The 22,539-nt window shown below is 47.2% G+C and overlaps 2 protein-coding genes and 1 long non-coding RNA gene across 6 annotated transcripts; 1 reads left to right on the forward strand and 2 right to left on the reverse strand.

Moving 5' to 3' along the window:
* Nucleotides 1-2,758: 2,758 nt before the first annotated feature.
* On the reverse strand, nucleotides 2,759-12,046 carry PPIH (peptidylprolyl isomerase H). Of its 2 annotated transcripts, none has more exons than XM_041490260.1 (10): nucleotides 11,939-12,046; nucleotides 11,517-11,581; nucleotides 10,896-10,919; nucleotides 10,364-10,408; nucleotides 9,909-9,951; nucleotides 8,345-8,437; nucleotides 6,730-6,817; nucleotides 5,833-5,873; nucleotides 4,573-4,661; nucleotides 2,759-2,965 (listed from the first exon to the last, which is right to left on the reverse strand). In XM_041490260.1, exons 1-9 carry the CDS (start codon nucleotides 12,002-12,004, stop codon nucleotides 4,593-4,595), a joined length of 534 nt encoding a protein of 177 aa, XP_041346194.1. In that variant the 5' UTR covers nucleotides 12,005-12,046; the 3' UTR covers nucleotides 2,759-2,965; nucleotides 4,573-4,592. The 2 variants fall into 2 exon arrangements, with proteins under 2 accessions (XP_041346194.1, XP_041346195.1); XM_041490261.1 differs by having other exon boundaries at nucleotides 2,803-2,965; nucleotides 11,943-12,003.
* On the forward strand, nucleotides 12,033-17,339 carry LOC121365800. 3 transcript variants are annotated; one of them, XR_005957073.1, is made up of 4 exons: nucleotides 12,033-12,089; nucleotides 12,894-12,999; nucleotides 13,492-13,571; nucleotides 17,232-17,339. It is a non-coding gene; the product is annotated as an uncharacterized LOC121365800 (long non-coding RNA). The 3 variants fall into 3 exon arrangements; XR_005957072.1 differs by having other exon boundaries at nucleotides 12,046-12,089; nucleotides 12,871-12,999; XR_005957071.1 differs by lacking the exon at nucleotides 12,033-12,089 and having other exon boundaries at nucleotides 12,096-12,999.
* A 3,147-nt stretch (nucleotides 17,340-20,486) lies between these two features.
* HIPK4 (homeodomain interacting protein kinase 4) lies at nucleotides 20,487-22,119 on the reverse strand. The gene is made up of 2 exons (XM_041490266.1): nucleotides 20,756-22,119; nucleotides 20,487-20,499 (listed from the first exon to the last, which is right to left on the reverse strand). The coding sequence occupies exons 1-2, from the start codon at nucleotides 22,117-22,119 to the stop codon at nucleotides 20,487-20,489; spliced, it is 1,377 nt and encodes a 458-aa protein (XP_041346200.1).
* Nucleotides 22,120-22,539: the final 420 nt, after the last annotated feature.

Consider the following 22,539-nt stretch of genomic DNA (forward strand, 5'->3'; position numbering starts at 1 on the left):
CTCCAGCCACCACCTCTCAGCTCCTCTTTGCGTCCTTACCCCTATGTCTTCACCTTACAGCTGCCTGGAGATACCCGACATCTCTTGCTGGATTACCCAGAGGGAAGGTCCAGAGGAAAACCCTGTCCTTGTCCAACAATTAAATTTTCCTTAGGCAGTTGAAGAATGTGGTTGGTGGCGACAGATTCCTGGCCCTGATTTGGCTGTCATTTGTCTAACATGGGAGGAAGAAAAAGTCATCAGCAACCACCCAGAACTTCTCTGGGAGATGACACCACTCCACCATTTTTGCAATCAGCATGTATCCCCTTGGGATCAGCCCTTTCAGCATTGCACACAAATAACTGTCCAGTTCGCCATCCCAGTTCCCCACATTCCACGCTGGCCAGGTGAGGGACTCCAATGAGACCAAGCTCAACCCACCACATCAACCCATTAGGAACACTGGTCTCATCCTGCTCTCTTGGGAACTCTTCTACCTGATCTTCCAATCAGTAAATGAAGGGAAGGGCTTGAAAACAATAACACAATCCCACAAGGATCTGCACCAGGATGATGACCTGGATAAAGAAGCTAGAATGATGTCAAAATTGATGCTGCTTAGTGACTGACATAGTTTTGTATGAGAAAAAACCAAAAAACAACCTATTTAAAAAAGTAATTAACTAATTAAAATTTTTGAATTTTATTTCTTTACATTATCAGTAAAAAAAGTTAGAAAGAAAAATATTCTAAAGAGTTTGTTTTCTTACTACTTTTTTCTTTTAATTACTGTTAATAAAATTTTCCTTATAGCCTTTTAAAATTTTAAGCCTACTTTACCTTTCTTGTAATTCTATCTTCCTATCTCACAACAAGAAATAAATACATAAATAATTAGCCAACACTAAAACCCATCACACTCATCAACACGTTAATTAAAAAAATCTCAACATTTAAGAAATCTTAAATTAACAAACCAAAACCACTACAGTGAGTCACCTGAAAAATAATCTTACTATAGAACTGGAATTAGGGAATACACCAGGCAGCGACCCATGACAGATAAAACTCCAGGGAGGAAATCTGTGGGGATGTCAGGGCCATGCACCTGCAGCCTAAACTGTGGGCCCCAACAGTGTCTTTGGGGGGTAACAGTGTGGGATCCAGAGGCAACTCAGACCCTCAGGGAAATGCACAGGCCACCAGAAACGCCATCTTCAGCTGCAGCATTCACAGTTGGAGGAAGATGCTGGAGCTGAGAGGAGGTGCATCATCTCCTCTACAGGACATTCCAGGATTTGCTACAGGCAACACAAAGGTGACATCATCATGGGGGAATTCAAACAAAAAATGTGGTTTTTGAGAAGACTTTCAGTCAGCAGGTAAGGAACATGGCACAGAAGTTCGAAAGCTGGAATCCTGCACACTCCATGTTGAAGGGAAATATAATGGGATGTAATTAGCCACTGTGACAACAAAGAGGTAGTAATGGGTTTGCCACTCTTAATTTATCTGGGGAAGCTCTGTGACCCCTGTATGCAGGAAGTGAGGCCAGCTGATGGCAATGGTATAAATACATCAGACTGAAAAAGTGCTGCTAAGCCTGGACCAGAAATAAACTGGTTTCTCTGGTGAAAATATGATGAATTTGGGTACCAGCAGCCAGAAGTACAAACCTCAGCACAGCACTGCCAGGCATAGCTCCTGAGGCACCTGAGCCAGCCTCTCACAGGAGAGCCCTCTGCAAAGCATGTGTGGGGCCGGGGAAGAAAGGACTGGGGTGTCTGTGCTTATCACCTGATGTACTGCAGGTACAAAGTGACATGCCTCAGGCTGGAGAGAAGTGAGTGTTCTCAGCTGCTGTGCAGTCCTAGGAATGAGAACACAGGAATCCTGACAGCCAGAGCCTGCTGCCAGGATTTCAGAGCCATGAGAGAAAAGTGCACAGCCAAGCCTGTGGGAGCTTTCTCCAGGCATGTCAGTGCTGGGCAAGGCCAAGCTCAGGCAGAGAGTGCACCCGACACCCGGTGCCCAGGCATGGATGGGATCTCTCTGCATGGGATGAAGCACCTGCATGTGACAGAACAGACTCTGTCCTAACTTTCATCAAGTGCTTTACCTTTGAACAGCTGGATGAGAAGCTCCTGCTGGAACCCAGGCCTGTGCAGGGTGCGAGCTTGTTCCCTGCCAGGACGGTGAGCTCTCAGCCCTGTTCGGGGAGAAGGCAGCCTCAGCTGCACTCTCCTCACTACACAGGAGAAGCAGCCCCAGTTTCATTCCTATAGCATCACCATTCTGTTTTTCCCATATGACAAGCCTGCTCCAACACCCTTGTAAGTACCCAGGTGAATCCCTCCTCCAACACATGTGGCACATAAGAGCTCAATGGTCTGGTGCTACCATGTGCCAGGAGAAGGCTGAAAGACACCTGTTTACATCAGAACTCTCCTCAGAGTGCAGCACTCATGGTGATTGAATCTGTGCTATACCAATTCCTCATGCCTCAGGAAGGCTGTACACACAAAGGTTCTGGAGATTCCCAAGACACCAAGAACCTTTCTGCCAGCCAGGCAGCTGTAGTTACCTGCTGAGTGAAAGAGCTGGTGCAGCACAGCTCTGCCAAGCTCCTTTCACCCCTTCTTTCTCTCAATATCATGCAGTAAATGTTCCTGACTGAACCAGCAAGGGATAATGCATGCTGCTGAAGATGTTACAGCCCTTCTCGCCTAGAGAAGAATCCATTCCCACTAATGTTAATTGATGTGCACTGCTCATGTTTAAAAAATTCTTTATTTACATTTCAAAATGTAAAAAAAAAAAAAAAAAAAAAGAAAAGAAAAAAAAAGATGCCCATTATTAAATAATTTCAGGAGAACCTCAAGAGGATGGATCTGGCCTGTGCAGAAGTCTGGGGCAGTAGGTGAGCTGGCTGGAATTCGAATTGCATAGAGCCAGCATAGGTCTCATCACCAGTAAAGGAACACTGAAAGGAAGAAGAAACAGGTAAGTCTAAATGCTGAACAGCCATTGCCAACAGATCCTACAACAGCCAGCCTGTGCAGTGACACTGCTGGCCACACAGCGATTTTAAGTGCATGGCAGTTGCTACACACACCAGCTTTCATCATCCAGAGAACTCAGGAGTCCTCCTGAGTCTGCCTGCCAGGCAACTGCATCTACTTCTGAAGTTAAAAGCAACAGTGTCTGTTTCTCCCAGCTGATTTTCAAGGATCTTGACAAGTAGCTGATGTGGCTGTCTGACATCAGGCAAAGCAAAAGCTGTTCTCGTCCCCAGTCAGATGAGAGACATGAGAGTGCAGCAAGACTGTTCCTAAGACCTGTCTGGGAAATAAGTAAGGTGGCAGCAGCCTTGCACTTATGAATGAAAAGCTTCCAGGCTCAAGCTGGGCATTGGCCAGAGATCCAGTACTCCAAACTAAAATGATAATAAAGTCTGGGACCGAGTACAACCCTAAAGAGGACCTGACCCATCAGCACAGCTCTGCAAGAAAAGGGACAGCCTTGCTAGCAGGCTTTTTTCAAAAGCCTGTAAATGCCACCAGAAGTACCAGGGGAATGGAAGAATGATTACACTCCCTGTTGTCACGTCATCAAACAGCAAGAGCTCCCAAGAGTCTGAAGTGCTGCAGGTCTCTAAAACTTTATTACAAAAGAAGGAACATTGTGGGCAATTCCAGTTTCCTCTGGATATCATTTAATGGAAGGTCAAAAATTGTGAGTATGTGCTTTTGTCCAAACTGCCTCCTGAAATTTGGAAAAAATCAGCAACCAAATGGTTAATACAGCAGATTTTGACAAGGTGCAACTCAACACACTGAAATCTAGACAGATTTGTTTAAATGCCTGTAGTTTTTACAGTAAATTGAGCAGACAAATGGAAACAGAATACGTACTGTATGTTAGCCTGAGACTATTGGTTTAACCAAAATGAAGCCTGAATAACAGTAAATAGTGGAAACATCTCTTTTCAGATAAAGACAGTGGTACTTTTTTCAAGTCAAGGTAAGACTATGCAAAATGGTAATTCCTTGGTCCTTCATTATGTTGGTCCTACAGCTATACTGAGCAAGGAGGCTCAAGTTCTCCCTTTCTCTTCTCCTTTTCTTGATCCCTGCCTGTCCCACCCATGGATAGTCTGCTTTTTGTAGATGTTGGAAAGTTCTCCAATCTGCAGGTCACAGTGAGGCTTCACACCAGCTAGACTGCCTGGGTATTGCCAGAGAGATTACTGCTGTAATTCCCTTTCATCCACTTCCTACAATCGGGGCTTCAAGGCAGCCTAACCCAATCCAAGAAAAAGCTCCCATAAACCCATCTTCTCCTCGACTACAGCTGCAAAATCTTATCCCTGCTGTGCTGCCTCTGGTGTTTGTGCAGCTTGGAGGGAAGCCAGTTCTGGGACTTCAGCTGACAAAAAACAAATGCTGTTAGAGAAGCACTTTCTGGTGTTTCAACGAGCTGACACAGCTCTCAGCAGGTTCAAAGAAACGTGAAAATAAATCAAAAGAAAAGTAAGAAGCAGAGCAGCCCAGAGTTCATGGCACTGTGCCTGTGAAGATTGAGACTTACCACATTGCTTTTTCATTGCTTCACATTTCCCCACACTGAGAGATCACAACTGGCAACTTGGGTTTGTTATTAGGACCCGTTGGCACATTCTGGGGACAAACAAATACAGAACACTAAAACTTATAAAAGCACAGCAAACCCAGGCAGTGACAGATACCGGAAGATTGGCTAAGAGATCTCTGTAACATGAGGAACAGGGAATTCCAGACACAGCTCCGAGGAGCAGAAAAGCACCATTACATATTTGGCAACAGGCCCAATCATAAGCTGGTGAATTCCCTTTGTAAGCAGAGGTTTGGGACACAGACCAGAGGCTGGTCCTTTGCATTGGAGGGAAGGAACAGAGTAAAAACTGGAGAGCTCCTCATGGAGATACTTGAGGCTGCTCTGGCTTTGATACTAAAAGCAGCTGCCACAAGCAAAACAAACCTGTGCTCACACAGAAAAGAAGGAGACAGTGGCAAAGAAACCCTCATTCTGAGCCTCCTGATGTGCTGGACTCAGCTGTTCTCTGAATCTCTATTTCTTTACTTTGGGCTCACTGTACTGGTACCCAAAGCAGGCTCACCATAATGCTCCAGCAAATTATACCATGCGGTACTACTCTTTCCATGTGACCTTTTCTCAAAGCCCAACAGCTCTGTGTTTTGCCCTGCTTTCTAGATTAGAGACCCTTATGCACATTATCCCACATGTATCATGGAGTCAATGCTGGCTGTCTCAGAGAACTTGCTGCTATTTGTTAAATCTACTCATTATCCTGCCATGACACCCAGGCCTGATGTTGGCAGCAATCATCACCTGGACTGTATTTATCTTCAGCTCCTGGAAGCCCATCAGGAGATTAGTTTAATTTTTTCTTATTAAACATGCTGATCGTAGTTCAGCAGAACTGATGATTTTGCATCCACTGAATAATCCAAAGAAGTGAGATGCTTTACGCTCTTGTCTGAGCTGCTGATGGAACAACTTTTTAATTCAGCTTCTGAACAAATGCAAAGCAAATAAAGCCAAGAGCGCAATCCCTGCTCAAAGACTATCACAGTCACAAGATCCTAGCATTTCCAAAGCCAACTCATATGACAGCCTGTGCTTCAACAGATTTCCTGCTACATTATAATGATGACAACCAATAATGCCAGTTGTCAACACTGGTATTCACTGGCATCCTGTAAACAGACAGCAGGACAACTCTACTTAATCATGTATGTAACTTTCCAATGCAGACATTCACAAGGAAGTAGCCATATTCAAACTTACTTCAATTTTTCTCATGACCAACAGCCCATCGACAATTTTACCTAGAATGAGAAAATTTATCCACTTCAATATGGCTGGTTTTTACCTTTGTTCCCCCCCACCCATCACAGGTATATGCATTTCTGTCCTTCCTGAAGAGCCCTGGGCAGTGTGTAGCTATTGGGCACTTCAGGGTTTGTTATTGATCACTAAACTCATAAAGGAAACAATCCCTCTTCAAACATTTGCCACATTCAGCACAGATTAAGTGCCTCTTCCCATCACAGGGGTAGTGTATGTAGAAATTTGGGGGTTGAGACCACCAGCTTAAGACTGGCCTGGAACTCCTACAGTTCAACCAGCAGTAAATACAAGTTAGCAGATATGGTTTCACAGAATTACTGTCCAAAACTCTGGTGAAAGCTCAGCCCTCTCTAATAGTGGAGAAGAAAGGATCCTTCCACTCATCTGTGCCCTCTGCACTGGCACAAGGATTTGTGTACAAATATAGTACACTGAACACTGATCTGGATTAAAGCTAACCTGTGAAAAAACAATTCATTTCAACAGTGATCCAACAGTGATCCATCACAGTATTAGGTTGTACAGATCCCTCAGATAGCACAAGCAAGGAAGGAAGAATGAGCAGTCCATTCCCAGAGGTGGTTGGGCACTGAACAGGCACCCCAGGGAATGATCACAGCCCCAAGGCTGCCAGAGCTCCAGGAGAATTTTGACAGTGTTCTCAGGTAGAGTGGGATTTTTGGGGTGACCTGTGCAGGGTCAGGAGTTGGTCTTGATGATCCCTCTGGGTTCCTCCCAGTTCAGAATATTCTGATTCTCACTATTTATTTTAACAGCTTCCCCGCAGTGATGCCTGTGAGCTGCCACTCCAGGACTTTTACTGCAGGTACTCACCGAACACAACATGTTTCCCATCCAACCAGTCACACTTGGAGCACGTGATGAAGAACTGGCAGCCGTTGGTACTCGGACCACTGTTTGCCTGGGGTTTGAGAATAGCAAAATACAACAAGTATACTATTTCAGACTGACCAAAACCGAAGGCAGACACGTAAAGAAGAGGTGTTGCTCAAGTATCTATTATTTTTAGCTTATTGCTAGACAAACCAAAGGAAAGAAAATACATATCTGCAGGAGAGCACACTGTGCTGGGATGTAGCATGTCACCACCTCTGGTCACACTAGAATGTGCAAGAGTCACGTCACCAACTATTTATTATACTTCTACAAAGGCGTGTTCAATACAAGACTCTGCCGAAGTCCAGGCTTTAGAGCACACTCCTGAAAAAAGGCTGAATGTTTTGGTGAGAAGTATTTATTGGCTGCAGCATTACCCCGAGGAAAACTGAACACCAGAAACCAGGGCAAGAAAAAAACCCAGCTGATTTCTGGTTTTTGGGAGGTTTCCTCAGAATAAAAATTTTAAAAATTCAATTATCATGATGAGAAAAGTAACAACTGTATTGGCACAGAACTCACAGGAACAATGGGATGAAGATGTGAAATTTTGTTCACACCCAAGTACAAAACCCAGAGCATTTGCACTCTGTTAAGAAAACATCTCTGCAACACTGAATGCCACTTGTGATATTGACAACCAGGAGCTACTAAAGCAAGTTTCTGTCCTGATGAGTGAACTGGTCAAGTTTTGCAGCTGCAGGACTGCAAAGGACAGGATCATTTTGGCTTTCTAGTTAATGCTAGCCAGCTTCAAAAGGATCCAGTTGGGATCCATGGTTTCTGGGATCCAAGGTTTGACCCAGTATAATGACTTCAGAGCCATGCCACTTTAACACAAAGCTGGCGATACTGGAGTGAATCCCTTCTCTCACACCACAGTACACTAGCTGCTTAGCTGTGCCATGACACCTCTTTTCGGGTCATGTTTTCAACATGGATGAATAACTAACCGAAATTATTAAATGTCCTAAGCAAGTGGTTTTAAGGGCAGAGCAGCTGAAAGAGCTGGGGAAGAAGTAGTTGTGGATAGGAACACTGAAGCACTGGCTCCATTTGCTTTCTATTCCAAAAGTCAGGGTATTGCTCCTACCAGACAATGTGCAACGGTTGCAGTTTCTCCTACTATGTTGAATAGGAAGGTCTGTTTTAAAAGATACCATGGTAACACTGCTGTGGCTTTGGAACTCCCAAATCTCTCTGTTTCATCCTTGCCAAGGTCAGTGTTTGATAACAGTATCAGGAAAGAAGAAAACACCACCAACTCACCACTGTATGAAAACTCTAAGAATTAAGCTCTTCTGAAAGCAATCAAGCTAAGCCTGCCCCAGCACTCCAACAGGCATCAAAGAAAGGATGCTGCAAAATCAGGACTATTGTGTTACTCAACATATTAACCCAAAAGTAGCTGCTTGACTAGTAGCTACAAAGCAGACCTTGTACCCAATGGCAGAGATTCTGTTGCCAAGCAAATACTATATACACTTAGGAAAAGGGCACAGAGAAAGTTCCAAAAGCTTTTTAGTCTGTAATGTCATTATTTTATACTCACCATAGAAAGCAGGCCAGGAGCAGAGTGTTTCAGCTTGAAATTTTCATCTGCAAAAGGACCTCTATATATACTGGCTACTCCAGTGCCATCTCCCTGCATGACAGAGGTACCCAGTCAGCGACAGCATGTGTTCTGTAGCAACTGCTACAGAACAATTCAATTTAAAAATTAATTTAAAATCTCCAAACAAGAGGAAAGGGCAAAATGGATTATGTATTGCCATTTACATACACCAGCAGGGAACACATACAGTGTTTCATTTCTGAGCAAGAACAGCAACCGGTTTCTAACACGTAGTTCACCGTTCACCATTCTTACGTTGGCAGAAGCCCATGCAGATGGTAAGTTTAAGTCCAAGCCTCCTAGAGTGAAGTGGAGGCAACAGATTGCTTGGTACAGACCCATCAGGACTTGGAAGGGAAAAGGGAGGAGATACAGAAGTATGGGATGGTGTGACACAGAAAGCCGAAGTGGTTGCATGGCAAAAGTTGGCTTATAGTGGTTTTATGTATTTCACCTTATTTTCTGTGACTTTATCAGAAATAGGAAAGCAATCTCTCTGTTCTACAAGGACAATTTCTAATATAAAGATTTTCTGTTTACGTTGCACTTTCTACTAAGTCCCTTTGCTCTACTTGCACAGCCCTTGTTTGTTTCCCTCCTTCTCTCTGTAGTTTGCTTAAACTTTTGGCTTTGAGAAAGAAACTTGCACCCTGTCTCAGGGGTCAGTGTGACTGTGCTTGCTCCCCAGGTGGCTCTGTGATAAATATAACATATAAATTTCAAATACTGGAGCAATGTGTAAAGCTCGTTGAGATGCAGTGGAAGTAATACATGCACTGGGACATCTGAGCAGTGTCACAATTAGCAACTACCACAGAGTCTGGTGTTGCTGGACTGCTTGCTGTGTGGTCATTTCTCTCAGAAACTTTCATACAACCATGTTTTATATTGAAAAAAAATCTTTATTGCTTCCCTCATATTTTGAAACACTTCCAAAAATAAAATAATTTTACTGAATCCTAGAACAGCGAAGAGATCCTGTGGCCCTTCAGCCTCACTCATACATTCTGCTTTTCCCCATATCAGAGCACGACCACCATTGTGAGCGCAAAGACTTTTCTATTTTGAGAAAATTTAGTAACAAAAGGATAGTTTTGATTTAAATGACGTCTTATATTATGCACTGGGTTCTGTACTTAGGGTCTATCTACAATGTGAATTGAAATTCACAGAGGTTTTTGTCTGGAGGAGGACAACAGAAGGGGGAAGAAAAACAGGGCAAACAAAATTTTTCAAGTTTTGAAAGCTTCCAGGGTTTTGGCAGGCTATTGCAGAGAGAAAATATTTTGGGAAAAATGTGTGTTCACCCAAGGCTCCATATTTGTTTTCAGGCGGTTTAATGTCCATTGCAGTAGGATGGCAGCAATGCTATGAGGATACCTCCAGTTACTACTGGATACCTCAAAAAAGAAAGAGAGCCCACAAATCAGCACAGACCCTTGGAAACAGTAGCATGTTATACCATAGAGGAAAAGGACAAAAAGAGTACAGGAGTACATACATTTACGAAGTCACCTCCTTGGATCATGAAATCCTTTATTACCCTAAAGAAGTAAAACAACACTTAGTTCTCAGTGGCCAAAAGCCTCAAGAAGCTCAGTGTAAGATGAAAAGCGGTTCTGCCTTGCTGTGCAACAGAAGCTAATAGTCTGTGAATGCTGCAGCTTAAAACTGACAACATATATTAATTAATGGTTGATATGAAGTCCTTTAGGACTCATTGCTTTTGAACAGGGATAGTGATTATATCATACATGCAGTATCTGATGTGGCACACCAGAAACAGAGGATTCCTCCCAGTGGGGAGGACAGCATCCCCAGGTCCCCCAAAGCCATAGAATTACATTAGCCATGATCCGCAAATGTCTGCAACACCACTAACAGCTCAAGGCAGGTCACAAAACCCCATATGGCTCAGGCTGCTATTTAGTGTCAAAACAACAGTAGATGATTTACCTGTGGAAAGTGCTTCCTTTATAACCTATAGGGACACCATCTTTCCTGTAGGGAAGTGAAAAGGAGAATTATTGCAACCTACTGGATATCCCAACAGAAAATCGTCCCAGCAATTCAGAGTCCCAAAGGGTTGCCATATACATTAGCAGCTGCCTTGAAATACAACCAAATGCCACAGCCTCTCAGCTGCTGCTGTTGGAGGCATAAAAAAGCCTCGAGTGGGCTCTGCACATGAAATGACTCTGTTCTCTGTAACATACCCACCATCACCTTCACAGGATCCCACTGCAATGTGCAGCATGAGCAGGTGGGCTTTGCAGATAGGGGTTTTTAGAGCCACCTGGGCACACAAAAAGTCGTATAAGAAAGAGAAATCTGCTATCTCTGTGAGTCTCCAAGCCCCTCACAATTTCCTCAGAGCAGATTTCTCTTCCATTTTGTACAACGTGAAAAAGTTCAAGACAAACCCTTTCTACCTCAGGCAGCCCTGTTTCTCCAGTGGGACACTTAAAGGACATTATAATCCACTTACCTGAATTCACCTGTACAAAACTGCCTGGCAAACAAAAAGAGAGCAGAGTGTTAGGTGCATGTGAACTCTGAGGGCTGCACCAACTAGTGCACAGGATTTTCCTTATTGTGTCAGAGATGTTCCCAGAAAAACAGGAACAGGAAATGGTAATTCCTTCCCCCTGCCATTTCAAAACATACTCAGTGCTCTTTGTAGTGAGGAGGTCAGAGAGCTGACACCAAGGTTGTAAGAGACTGTGAATGTAGGGCAGGCACTGTGTTTGACAGAGATCAGGGTATGTCCATCCCTCCAATGGAAGTGGGATTTCACATGGTGAATCCCTCAGTTGATGGCAGGAGAAATGGGTGGCCAGGAGACCTCCACCATGGCACAAGGCACTGCCTGCTCAAAATGCATGGAGCAAATCAGGAGGCTTCACAGAGGAAGCAGAGGAGGAGCCCTTCCAGCCAGACAGGGTCCCCTGAGAGACCAAGATGCCACACAGCACCTCTGAGAACAGAGACACAAAGTAGGTGAAGCAGTTTGGGGTGGGTGTCAGCTAATCAGTTTGCCATTCTTGCACCAGAAAGCATTTGCAGTTCCAGTCCAGGCTGAGCTGCAGGAACGGTAGCTGCTCATTACCTGAAGTTCTCTGCTGTTTTGGGTACAACATCTGCGAACAGCTCGATCTTCATGCGGCCGACCTCCTGAGGAGACGGGGGCCAGGTGAGTCTTCCAGGACCCTCACACACAGACGCCTGCTGCCCGACCCCCGGTACTCCCCCAAACCGGCCACCTCATTCACCCCCATCCCTTCCGGCCCCTCCTGACGTAGTCCTCCTCCTTTGCCCTGCGAGCCCTTCCCACGGGCCCAGTGACCCGACAGACCCGCCATCCGCCTCCTTCACCGCCCCTCCCAGCGCTTCCTGCTGCGGCCCCGCAAGCCTCACGTTGAACCCCCGGCAGCGCTCGTGCTCTCTCATCCCCAAAACACTCCGACATCTCCAGTTATCCCCGCAGTCCCTCCCCGGGCGCCGCCGCTCCCCGTCCTGGAGCACCCCCACCTGCCCGCCGATGGTTACATCGAAGAAAACCACGGGGTTGTTGGGATTCGCTGCCAGCGCCGACATCGCGACTACCACTGCCGGAAGCGGAAATGGCGGCGGAAGTGGAAACGGCGACGAAAGGCGAGAGAGGGACTGGCGGGCGGTGGGGGTAAGGTTGTCCGGGATGTGTGTGGTGTGTCCAGACCGTATCTGTGGTATCCGGGTGGCGTCCGGGGCTCCATCCTGCTGGGGCAGCTCGGACTCCCCAGAGTAGAGCGCTGCTCGGCTGGGAAGACCTGCCCGTTCATCTCCTTGCCCCACTGGGCACACGCCGGCTGAACATGAGCCCAGTTGTGCCCAGACGGGCAAGGAGGCCAATGGCACGTGGGCTGTACCAGCCACAGTGTGACCAGTGGAACCAGGACAGTGACCACCCACCTGTGGTGAGGCGCCTCTAGTCCTGGGGTCAGTTCTTGGTGCTTCTTTATAGAAAAGACATAGCGGGGCAGGAGTATGTCCAGAAAAGAGAATAGAACTGGGGAAGGGTCTGGAGCACAAGGAGCAGCTGAGGGAGCTGGGAGGACTCAGCCTGGAGAAAAGGAGGCTCGAGAGGACTTTCTTGCTTTCCACAACCCCCTGGCAGGCAAATGCAGCCGTGTGAGGGTCAGGCTCTGCTCTCAGGGAACAAAGGACAGGACAAGAGGGACTGGCCTCAAGTTGTTGCAGGGCAAGAGGTTCAGGTTGGACATCAGTAAGAATCTCTATGGAAAGGCTCATCCAGCCCTGGCGCAGACTGTCCAGAGTAGTGGTAGTCCCCATCCCTGGAAGAGTTTAAAAGCTGTGTAGATGTGGCACCTGGGGACATAGTTTAGTGGTGGCCTTGGCAGTGGTGGATGAGCAATTGGTCTCAATCTTCTGGATCTTTTCCACTAATTCCATGATTGCAACAGTTAGGTCTGTGCTCGCTTTCAAGGTTTGATCAGCTGAACACTGCCTATGAGTCGTTTACAGGACATCCTTCAATGTTCTGACTGTGCTTGAGCAGAAGTCATGCTTTCTGTGGCAGAAAGATGAGCAAGGTATGTAAACAAGTGCACTGCAACTTTTCTGCTTGGAAAGAGACCTTTCCTGGACGAGAATCCTGATTTGGAAATTGTTATGTATGCACTCAGTGGCTGAGTGCAGCTGTCTGTGTGCAATCAGTGCTGCAGCTGGGCCTTGCCCTTTCCTTGTGGCAAGAGAAGGCTCCAGTGTGAAGATCAGCCCTGACTTGGCTTGTACAGAACTGGGCTGGCGCAGAGCACTTTTCTGCCACTGAAATGCCAAAATGGCAATGCCTGCTTTTGGTGAGCAAAGGTGATCTATTTCTACACCTTCAGCCTGTGATTGATGACATGGTTTTCTCAGGGCATTTCTTAATGACTCTAAAGATAATTTTTGAGTGTTACTGTTTCCTGAGGGTGAAAATCTACTCAGTGATTTGCATTGGTGAATTGTGTCCTTCAGTGTGTCCCAGCTGTGGTTTTGCTTTAAAAACCCCTGCAGTTCATCTGAAGATACCTTTTTTGCAGGCCAGGGATGAGCAGCAGTACAAGATGAATGATGCCTCAAGACGTCTCTGCCAAAATACATATTTACTTCTCTATGCCAGGTAGGAAGAAGTGTGAAAGGATGTTCAGAATATACTCTCACTTGTGTTACTGATCCTTTTGCTGTTCTTTTCTGATGGGTTTTGGTTTTTTTCATAGGAGAGAATGTCCATTTGTCCAGGTGAGTTCTGTCTGTCTTGCAGTTTGACAGGCCATTTCTTCTCCCTCACTGTTAGGCACTAATCTGGGCTTGTGTAAATTCCCAGATGCATGCTCTCTGAGAAGGGCCAGTTGTGAAAAGGGGCAAAATGGACATCTGAGAGTATAAAGATGAGTCACTGCCTGAAAGGGACAGACATGGCTGGAAAACTGATCTATTTTCCAAAGCCTTGTGCTGCTTCAGTCTTCTGCATGTCATGTCAAGTGTGCCAGAAAATGACAGGCCTGAAGCTGCAAGGAGCTGCAAGAAATCAAGGAGGTGGAGAAAGCCCACACACACTGAGGAGGGGAAGAACTTGAATAGAAGCCAGCCAGACATTCCATCTCCCAGGAGATGCAGGGCACCCTCACCACCAGCTGGGACATGGCCATGGGAGCCGGCTCAGCTGTTCCCATAGGGAGAGAAAGAGCCTCCTGATGGCAGAAGCTCAGGGTAGGATGGTGTAAGAATGAAGAAAGGGAACTTTCTTCATTCATCCTCAAGAGAGGAGGACTAAAAAGTAGCAACATTTGCAACATTGCAACAGTTGCCTCACTCTTTGCCAATGATTTCAAGTGCATATGGGTTCTGTACACACCTGTTCAGTACTGGTCACCAAGCTTCCCAGCATAACCTGCCAGTGACCATCAAAGGCTGCAGATATCTCAGAAGAATGTTGACCATTAAACCTGACATTTGTGATTGAAACAATAAATCCATCAAACCAAACCCAGTCCCAACTGGTACTTCTGATTGTTCTATAGAGAGTTTGACCATGCAAGAAACAACAGACAGGGTTTTTTAAAATTTGTTTAACTCAAGACTTCTTTTATGAACACTCCCCTATGAGGCAGAAAGGTGGATGCTTTGTACACCTGTATTGAAAGAGCATGCAGAGACCTCAGGGAAAAAGAATTCTCAGGAGCAGTGTGGCCAGGGCTCCTGGATCAGAGGCTCAGCTCCCCTGTGTGTGGCTCATGTTCTCCCAAGTGCAACATCCAGGGAGAGATGTCTTTGCAAGAGAGACGGGGAAACCAAGCAACTACAAGCATGGACACTGATAGTCCCCATCAGCAGGGCTGTTTGGTTAAGCAGGTGGATTTCCACTCTTTTTACTGCTTCTTTTGGTGAAGAAATTGGTTTCCTGGCAGACTTGGGCAGTGGAGTTTGATTAAAAAACACAACACTTCACCTTGAAGATGATTCTGCAGTGTCTCACACAAGCTGCAGTTCATATACCTTCTGTCCTATTTCTCAGCTATCCCAAAAATCACTTTCTGAGGCAAAACCAAGACAAACATTTAGGCATTTCTTATCACAGAAAGTATAAAGCACCAGCTCCCAATCCTGCTGTGAAGCTCACTCCAAAATGAGGAAAGCATCCTCTCTGATCTCCACTGCCAGTGCTCGGAGCTGCTGTGCCCTCTAGCAACCAAGTCCAATGAAAAAGGTGTTGGGAGTAGGGGATGTGAGCAGGAGCAGAGTCCAGATGAGCATCCAAGTGCAGGGGTCTTTCTTGGCACCAGTCACGTTCTGGTGACCTGTGTAAAAGTCACTTCTTCAGCAGCCTCGGAGAAAGGGAAAGATACTTTACTATACAATTACTAAGATAAATGGTATTATTATTTAGCTACATGTGTTTCATCTGCATAAACCAGTTCTTTGTGCCCTGTGCCCTTACCTTCTCAGGCACACATGGCATCAAAAAACACCCTTGCAAATTATGTAAAAATTGCAATACAAGCCAGGTTACTCTTCTGCATCATCTGCTCAACCAACAGTGTGTCTCTCCAGGGCCTGCAGACTATGAGTGGCCTCAGTTTCCACTCAATTTTTTTCATGCCCTCTGTCTTCTCCTGTCTCCCTGGGCTCTCCTCTCTGCTGGACACTTTTCTCAGTCACTCCCTGACCTCCCAGTGCTTTTCACTGTAATTGTGCTGGCAGATGTTACCTAAAAACACTATCCCAGTTTGGTGATCTGCACATTTTCCTCTTCTCTTGCTGCTGTTTGATGCATTTTTTTTATCTTATGAGCTCTTTTGCCCTGGCTCCCTCCTGCTGTTAAACCCAGTTCCTGCAAGAGAAGTGACAGTCAGTATCTCCTCCATGGTGCCTTACCTTACCTCTCTGACCTGGACAGCTGGTGGGAACCATCACAGCACCTCCCAGTACATGCTTGTCTCTGGGTGTGGAACATAGTTTCTGAAGGAGAAGAGGGAAACTCACAGTAATGCCTTGGCAATCTCCTGCTGGTAGAGCTGATTGGAAGGCAGCTCTCCAGGCTGCCAGTGAAGCAAGTTGGCATCAAGTCCTAAGGCTGGTTCAGGGATGCGTTTGAGTAAAGTGACACATTCTCAGCTCCACAGCTTCTATGGGCAAGCCATGTCAGTGCTTCACCACCCTCACAGGGAAGAATTTCTTCCCAGTGTCCCATCTAACCCTGCCAGATAACAGTGTGATGCCATTCTTCCTTTACCTGTCATACCAGCTTTTCCCAAGTCCCTCTCCAGCTCTTCTGGAGCCCCTTTAGGCACTGGAAGGGGCTCTAAGGTCTCCCTAGAGCCTTCTCTTCTCTGGGCTGAACCCTGGCTCTTAGTCTGTCCCCTGAACAGAGCTTCTCCAGCCCTCAGAGCAGTTCCATGGCCTCTGGACAGCAGGTCCACATCCTTCCTGTGCTGGCGAACCCAGAGCTGGAGGCAGCACTGCAGGTGGGGTCCTGTCTGAGTGAAGAAGGGGGACAGAACCCCCTCTCACCTGCTGCCCATGCTGTGGGGATCAGCCCAGGACAGTTAGTTTCTGGGCTGTCGGTGCACATGACCAGCTCATGTCCAGCCTCTCACCAGCATCCCACATCCTTTTTGGTGGGGTTGCTCTCAATCTCTTTATTCCACAGTCTGTATTGATACTGGGTGTTACCCTGACCCATGTGCAGCACCTGCATTTGGTCATGTTGAACCTCCTAAAGTTCCTGTTGGCCCACTGATTGAGCCTGTCCAAGTCCCTCTGGATGGCCCTGCTGTCTAGGCACATCACCTGCACTGCTCAGCTCGGTGTCATTTGCCAGTGGGCTGAGGGTGCGCTTGATCCCACTGTCTGTTTCATTGATCCCACTGTCTGTTTCATTGATGAGGATATTGAATAGTACTGGTGCCAGTACAGACCCCTGAGGGACATCCATTGTCACAGATGTCCATCAGTACTCAGCCATCTGTCCATCCATTAATCTGTCCTTTTGTCCTTCTGTCTGTCTATCCATCCAGGCAACCACCTGTCCACTCTCCCATCTATCCTATCCTCATCCATCTTGCCATCCTTCCCTTTGGCCTGGCCGTCCCTGCTCTCTCCATCTGCCCAGCCATCCGCCTGTGAGAGACTGGAATGTTTATGGTTAAAGACTCAAAACATTTGTGCCCCATCTGAAGTGTTACATCATACAGTGTAGAACTCCTGCTCCAAGGGAGGTACCTGGGTGTTCCCACTAAGCCTGGGTATATATTAACCTATTGATCTTTGCATTTTGCAGGCTTCCTCCACCCCTGATAGATCAAGACCGTGAACATCACTTTGACCAACTTTAATTAAAATTGCAACAACCAGGTTTGTTGCTGGACCTGCTTGTGGGTGATAACTATATAAGCATTCTGTTCTTATCCTTTCTTTCTCTTTCTTTTTCCTTATAAATTTTCTTTAATGTTATTTTTATGCTTTTATATTGCTGATAGGAAAGGTGAATGCTAATGTCTTCACAAACAATTTCATGGGTGTGGGTATGGGTATTAACGTCTTTGATATGAGTCTTAATATCTCTACTAACTTTGAGCCACAGGTTTGTTACAGAACCCAGACTGTTTGACTGCTGAAATGGCAAATGGGTCTGCAAAAGTCTGAGTTTCTGAACTTGGGCCAAAATTTTATGTTTAAGGGGGGAATATGTGGTAGGTGATTTGGGAAGGCCTGTACATTCTGAGTACCTCAGCCAGTGGGGAAGGGAAGAGGGCAACGTGTGGCTGGGAATTTAGAATAAAAGAAGGCTGCGCCCTCCAAAACTTCAAGAGAGAAAACCCAGTGGGTGTGTGCCCCAGTGGACTCTCTCCCTTTATTCAAATAAAGTTGCAGGACTCCTCTGTCTTTTTGGACACTGGCTTTTCAGTGTGTGATTTTCTGCCCATTACTATAGATAATAACCCAAACAGCTGCATTTTAAAACTTGCTAAAAACCTTATTCTACCTTAATGTTCTAAAGTTTGCAAAAAAAGTTTGTCCTTGAACTTCCTGAGTATTTTGTTGTTTCTCCCACACACTGCCCAAAGTAAATCAAAGAACCTTCCCCTAAACCCTCCAGGCAGACTGGGGCATGACACCACCTCAGCTAGTCATCCAGGTGTGCATCCATCCCTCATCCTGGCTATCCCTGCTGTCCATCTCTCCGGCTATCCAGCCCAATCATTATTTCATCTGGCCATTCATCCATCCATCTGTCCAGACAATCCTTCCCGTCTCTCCCCTGGCCTGGCCATCTCTGCTGTGTGTCTGTCCATATGGCCTATGGCTGGCCAATCCTGCTGTTCATCCGTCCATCCATCCATCCATCCATCCATCCATCCATCCATCATCCGTCCATCCATCCATCCATCCGTCCATCCATCCCCCCCAATGGAGAGAGGGAGATGTTTGTCCCTCCATCTATCCCTGGCCCCCACCCACTCACGAAGCCTTCTCCACCCAATTTCCCCCATGACCCTGAAGCGGATGAGCTGGACAATGACTATCCCTGCTGCAAGAACAAGGACAAAGTGACACCTTGCAGGGGAACAGAGAGGCACAGGTGGGAATCCCCATCTCCCCCAGGCAGAGGATGGGGATGAAGATGATGGTGAATACCATTCTGCAGGAGCAGGACAACCCCTACATGTGTGACAGGGTAGGGAAGTTTGCGGGAGACAAACCCCCAAAATTGACCCCCACCAGCACAAGTACAACGGCATGACTGGGAGCTGAGAAGCTGGAATAAAAGTGTGGATAGGGACTCAGAACCCAGCTTGGGAGGGTTCCAGACCCCATTTGGAGATTCCAGGAGTGCTGGGGGAGTCTCTGTCCTATTGGGGGGGGTTCTGGGGGTCTTGGCCTCTTTTATGGGACCTCATGTGTCGTGGAGGGGTCAGACAGGTGGCGAGGGGAGGTTTGCCCCTTGCTGCATTTGAGGGTGCTGTGAGGGGATATTGGTGGAGGGTGTTCTCAATGCCTGTGTCGCCTCTACTCTGGATTTTGGTTGGGGTCAGCACTTCTGGGTGAGTCACCACCAGCTGCTGCTGACAGTGGTTTTGGGGTGGTTCTTGGGTTGTTTTGTCCTTTCCCAAAAATCTTGCAGGGATATCCGACTGGTCTTGGGACTTTGTGCAGCCAGCAAGCTCGGTGCTGGTTGTGAAGCTCAGGATGAGTGGAGCTGGTGCTGGCCACACCATGCCACCAACACCACTGGCAGTTTTTGTAAGCAGGCAATGCCAAGTGCTAGGAGAGCCTCTGCAGCTCCATTCAAGGCCAAGGAATAGACTACTGAGGAACCACTGCGTCTGGCTGTGCTGAATCTGGCTTCCCACTCCAGTTTGGGGAATGTCACAGGGTGAATAGAAGCTTTAAACAAGTCTTGCCAGTTTAAATTCAAGAATTACTCTGGCCCACAAGTTCTAAGGATAGTGCATTAGGTCTATTTATAAATGAGTTATTTATTAAACAGACAGGAGATAACATGAAAGATGTTAATTAGAATTACTTACTATGCCGTATAAAATTAAAGGAACTACTAGTAAATTATATGGAACAGTGCACAATATCAAGGTACCTATATTAAAGCCAGTAAAAGAAATAGTACTGATTAGGAGTCAAATGTAACTTACTACCGAGATGATGATAATGTACAGAGAGTTCTTTTACTCAGCCTCCAGAGGAGTAACTGGAAAGCAGGCATCCCTGTTATGGAGAGAAACTACACACATTTCCAGAAAAATGTGCAGATTTTTGCTTTGTGAAAGCAGCTTTTTTATAGTTTGTGAAGTGAGGTGTTTGTCAGACAGAAATCCAGCTTATTTTGCCAAATTTCACTTCAACAGTAAGGTGTTGGCAGTTGGGAGATGCCAGACTAATGTTAACCCCATGACACCAAAATAATTCATACAAGACAACTTGCCCTGTTTGAGCTATCTGACCAGTTAACAAGCTACAGGTAAGTTTTTTGGGGTGTGAGATGCCCTCCTACAGGAGAAAAACAGAAAACACAAGTTTTCTGGAGTTCATGTTGTTGAGCCTGGGGATGGGGGTCCCCCATGCTGCGGTGGTGAAAGTGACAGGCCTTTGCCAAGTGCTCTGCCAGCCCTGGGTGAGAAGCTGGGACCCCCCCCCCAAGTCTTGGCAGTACCAAACTCCCCAGGCAAATAATCAGTTGAAATGCCCAGTTTTTGGCAAAACTATTTATTGGGGCATCAATGTGAGAAACATAGCCGGTAGCATCTGGCACAGTACGTTCTGTTGCAGCCCTGACTGTGGTCTCCTCCAGCAAGGCGCTGGGTTTTGGTGGTGGGGGTGCTTGAGGGTGAGGAAGAAGAAGGTCTCTTGCAAGCTCTGGACTGCTGCAATGTATGCAAGGGTTGCTGTGGGGTCTCAGTGATGCTGGGAGTGCCACTGGCTCTGGGGTAGGAGGAGCGTGCTGAGTACTGCAGGGGCATCCCAGCCCAGCCTCTGGAGCCTATTCTCCAAATCCCTGGAGGCTTGGGGTTGCGCCACATCACCAGAGCTCTCTGTGGTGGGGAACAGGGAGGAAAGCATGGGGAGGGGTTGAATGTTACCTCCTTTTTTTGTGGGAACCTCAGGCACCCAGGGACATGTAGCGCCAGGAAACCCAAGTATGGAAGGGACCCCAAGCACCCTTTGTCCCAGAGTGCCCATTCCCAGGAGCCCCCTCCCTGTACCTTGGCACAGGATGAGCTGTAGCATGTTCCAGGCAGGTTCTGTTCCATGATGCCACTGACTGGGCTGCCATACCAGTGGCTATACCGTTTCATTTTGCTGGGAGACCGTGGCACAGCCAAGTGACCCTTGGTGGGCTCCATCTGGAGACACCAGTGGTGCTGACAGTGCTGGCTTCCACAGTAGACGAGACTGGGGGCTTGACAGATGTCCTGCTGACACTTGTCACCGGTGTCCCCAGCTGGCTCAGCTAGGCTGAGCCCATCCATCTGAACAGTGGCCTTCTGGATGCCTCCCTGGCTGACAGGGATGAAGGTACCTTTCTCTCTGCCTGGGAAGATCTCGGCTATGCTGGAATCCTTACAGGAAGCCCGCAGGTCTTCCTGGCTGAGCTGGTAGTACTGGGTAGCCTCAAAGCTGGCCTTCACCTCCTGCATGGAGATGAAGGGATGATGAAGGGCAGCACTGGGTGTGATTCGCTCATGTGAGTCCCAAGTGAGCATCCTCTTGACCAGCTCCACCATCCTGTACAGATCACAATGCTTAGCTAGCTCCTCCTGATCAGGATCAGGCATCGGGCAGACATTCACCACCGCCAACTGATCCAGTGAGGAAAAGATATGCTCCCTCCTCTCCATTGGCTTTGCTATCACCTTCCCTGGTGGTTTGAGCTGCCAGGTACCAGTGGAACATGGCACACGTTGGAAGAAGGACTGTGTCTTCTGGGCAGCGCAGAGCAGCTCACCCCGGGGTAGCCCCAAGGTGGAGCAGATGTAGCATACCTGGTCGTAGTCGTCATTGCCAGGGTAGAGTGGCCAACCCAAGTGAAGCTCGGCCATCACGCAGCCCAAAGACCAGATGTCCACCTTCTCGCAGAAGGGCAATCCCAGCAATATCTCTGGTGCCCGGTAGAAGCGGGTTTGGATGTAGGGCTCCTGGACATGGCAGACCTCAGGGAGGAGGATAGCTGAGCCAAAGTCAACAAGCTTGATGCGGAATGGATAGCGTGCATGGTCCACCAGCATGATGTTCTCTGGCTTAAGGTCAGCATGGATGATGGAGAGCTCCTTCAGCTTGACCAATGCCACCAGCACCTGTGCTGTGATGGTACGGATGTGTCGGACTGGCAGAGGTGAGAAGTTGTTCTGCTTTTGGAAGTCAAAGAGGTTTTGCTGCAGCAGCTCAAAGACCAGGTAGGTCCAAACTGTGTCACTGAAGGACTCGAGGAAATGAATTATGTGAGAGTCCTTTGTGTTCGCCTCTCGCAAAGCCTGCATCAGCCTCAGTTCATTCTTCACTATTTGGCCATCATGATCACAGTTCTTCAGGATCTTGATGGCCACCATCTCCCCAGTGCTCCTGGACTGCCCCTGGATCACCTGTCCAAAAGTCCCCTTCCCCACCATGGCCATTATGTCATAGCACTCGGCACCTACCACTAGTGTCACCATGGTGGGTTGGCTCTTCACCAGGGGCTCAGGATCCTCCAGCTCAGCACCCAGTGGGGACTGGGGACACCTAACTCTCCCAACCCTGCCTCACAACCCTGTAGGTTCCAGCATCACCATGACAACACATGATGTCACAACAGAAGCAACCTGGGTGGAGGAACCCCCTGAAACCAACACTGGCCCTCCCGAATCCAGCCCTGCTGTCCCCAGATCCATCCATAACCTCAATAACTCATCCCTGGTCCCCCCAGAATGGATCCCAGCCTCCTGAAAACTCATTTTCAATGCCCTAACCCCTTTCCCTGGTCCTCCAAAATCCATCCAAGTCCTCCATGACCCATATACAGTCACCCAAAACCAATTTCTAGTCCTCTAAACACAGTCTCTTGTTCCCCAAAACCCATTCAAGCCCCCCAAGAT

This window comes from Pyrgilauda ruficollis, unplaced genomic scaffold (assembly GCF_017590135.1).
Source record: "Pyrgilauda ruficollis isolate IOZ18807 unplaced genomic scaffold, ASM1759013v1 scaffold121, whole genome shotgun sequence".
In the NCBI taxonomy this organism is placed as follows: domain Eukaryota; kingdom Metazoa; phylum Chordata; class Aves; order Passeriformes; family Passeridae; genus Pyrgilauda; species Pyrgilauda ruficollis.

What these genes read in the sequence shown, in the direction of transcription:
- HIPK4 (XM_041490266.1), bottom strand. Translation starts at nt 22,119, where the DNA reads ATGGTGACACTAGTGGTAGGTGCCGAGTGCTATGACATAATGGCCATG.
- PPIH (XM_041490260.1), bottom strand. Translation starts at nt 12,004, where the DNA reads ATGTCGGCGCTGGCAGCGAATCCCAACAACCCCGTGGTTTTCTTCGAT. An exon ending in TTTTGTACAGGTGAATTCAG is followed by an intron (nt 10,409 to 10,895) that starts GTAAGTGGATTA and finishes ACTTCCCTACAG; the next exon opens with GAAAGATGGTGTCCCTATAG. An exon ending in TGGTCATGAGAAAAATTGAA is followed by an intron (nt 4,662 to 5,832) that starts GTAAGTTTGAAT and finishes GTTTGTCCCCAG; the next exon opens with AATGTGCCAACGGGTCCTAA.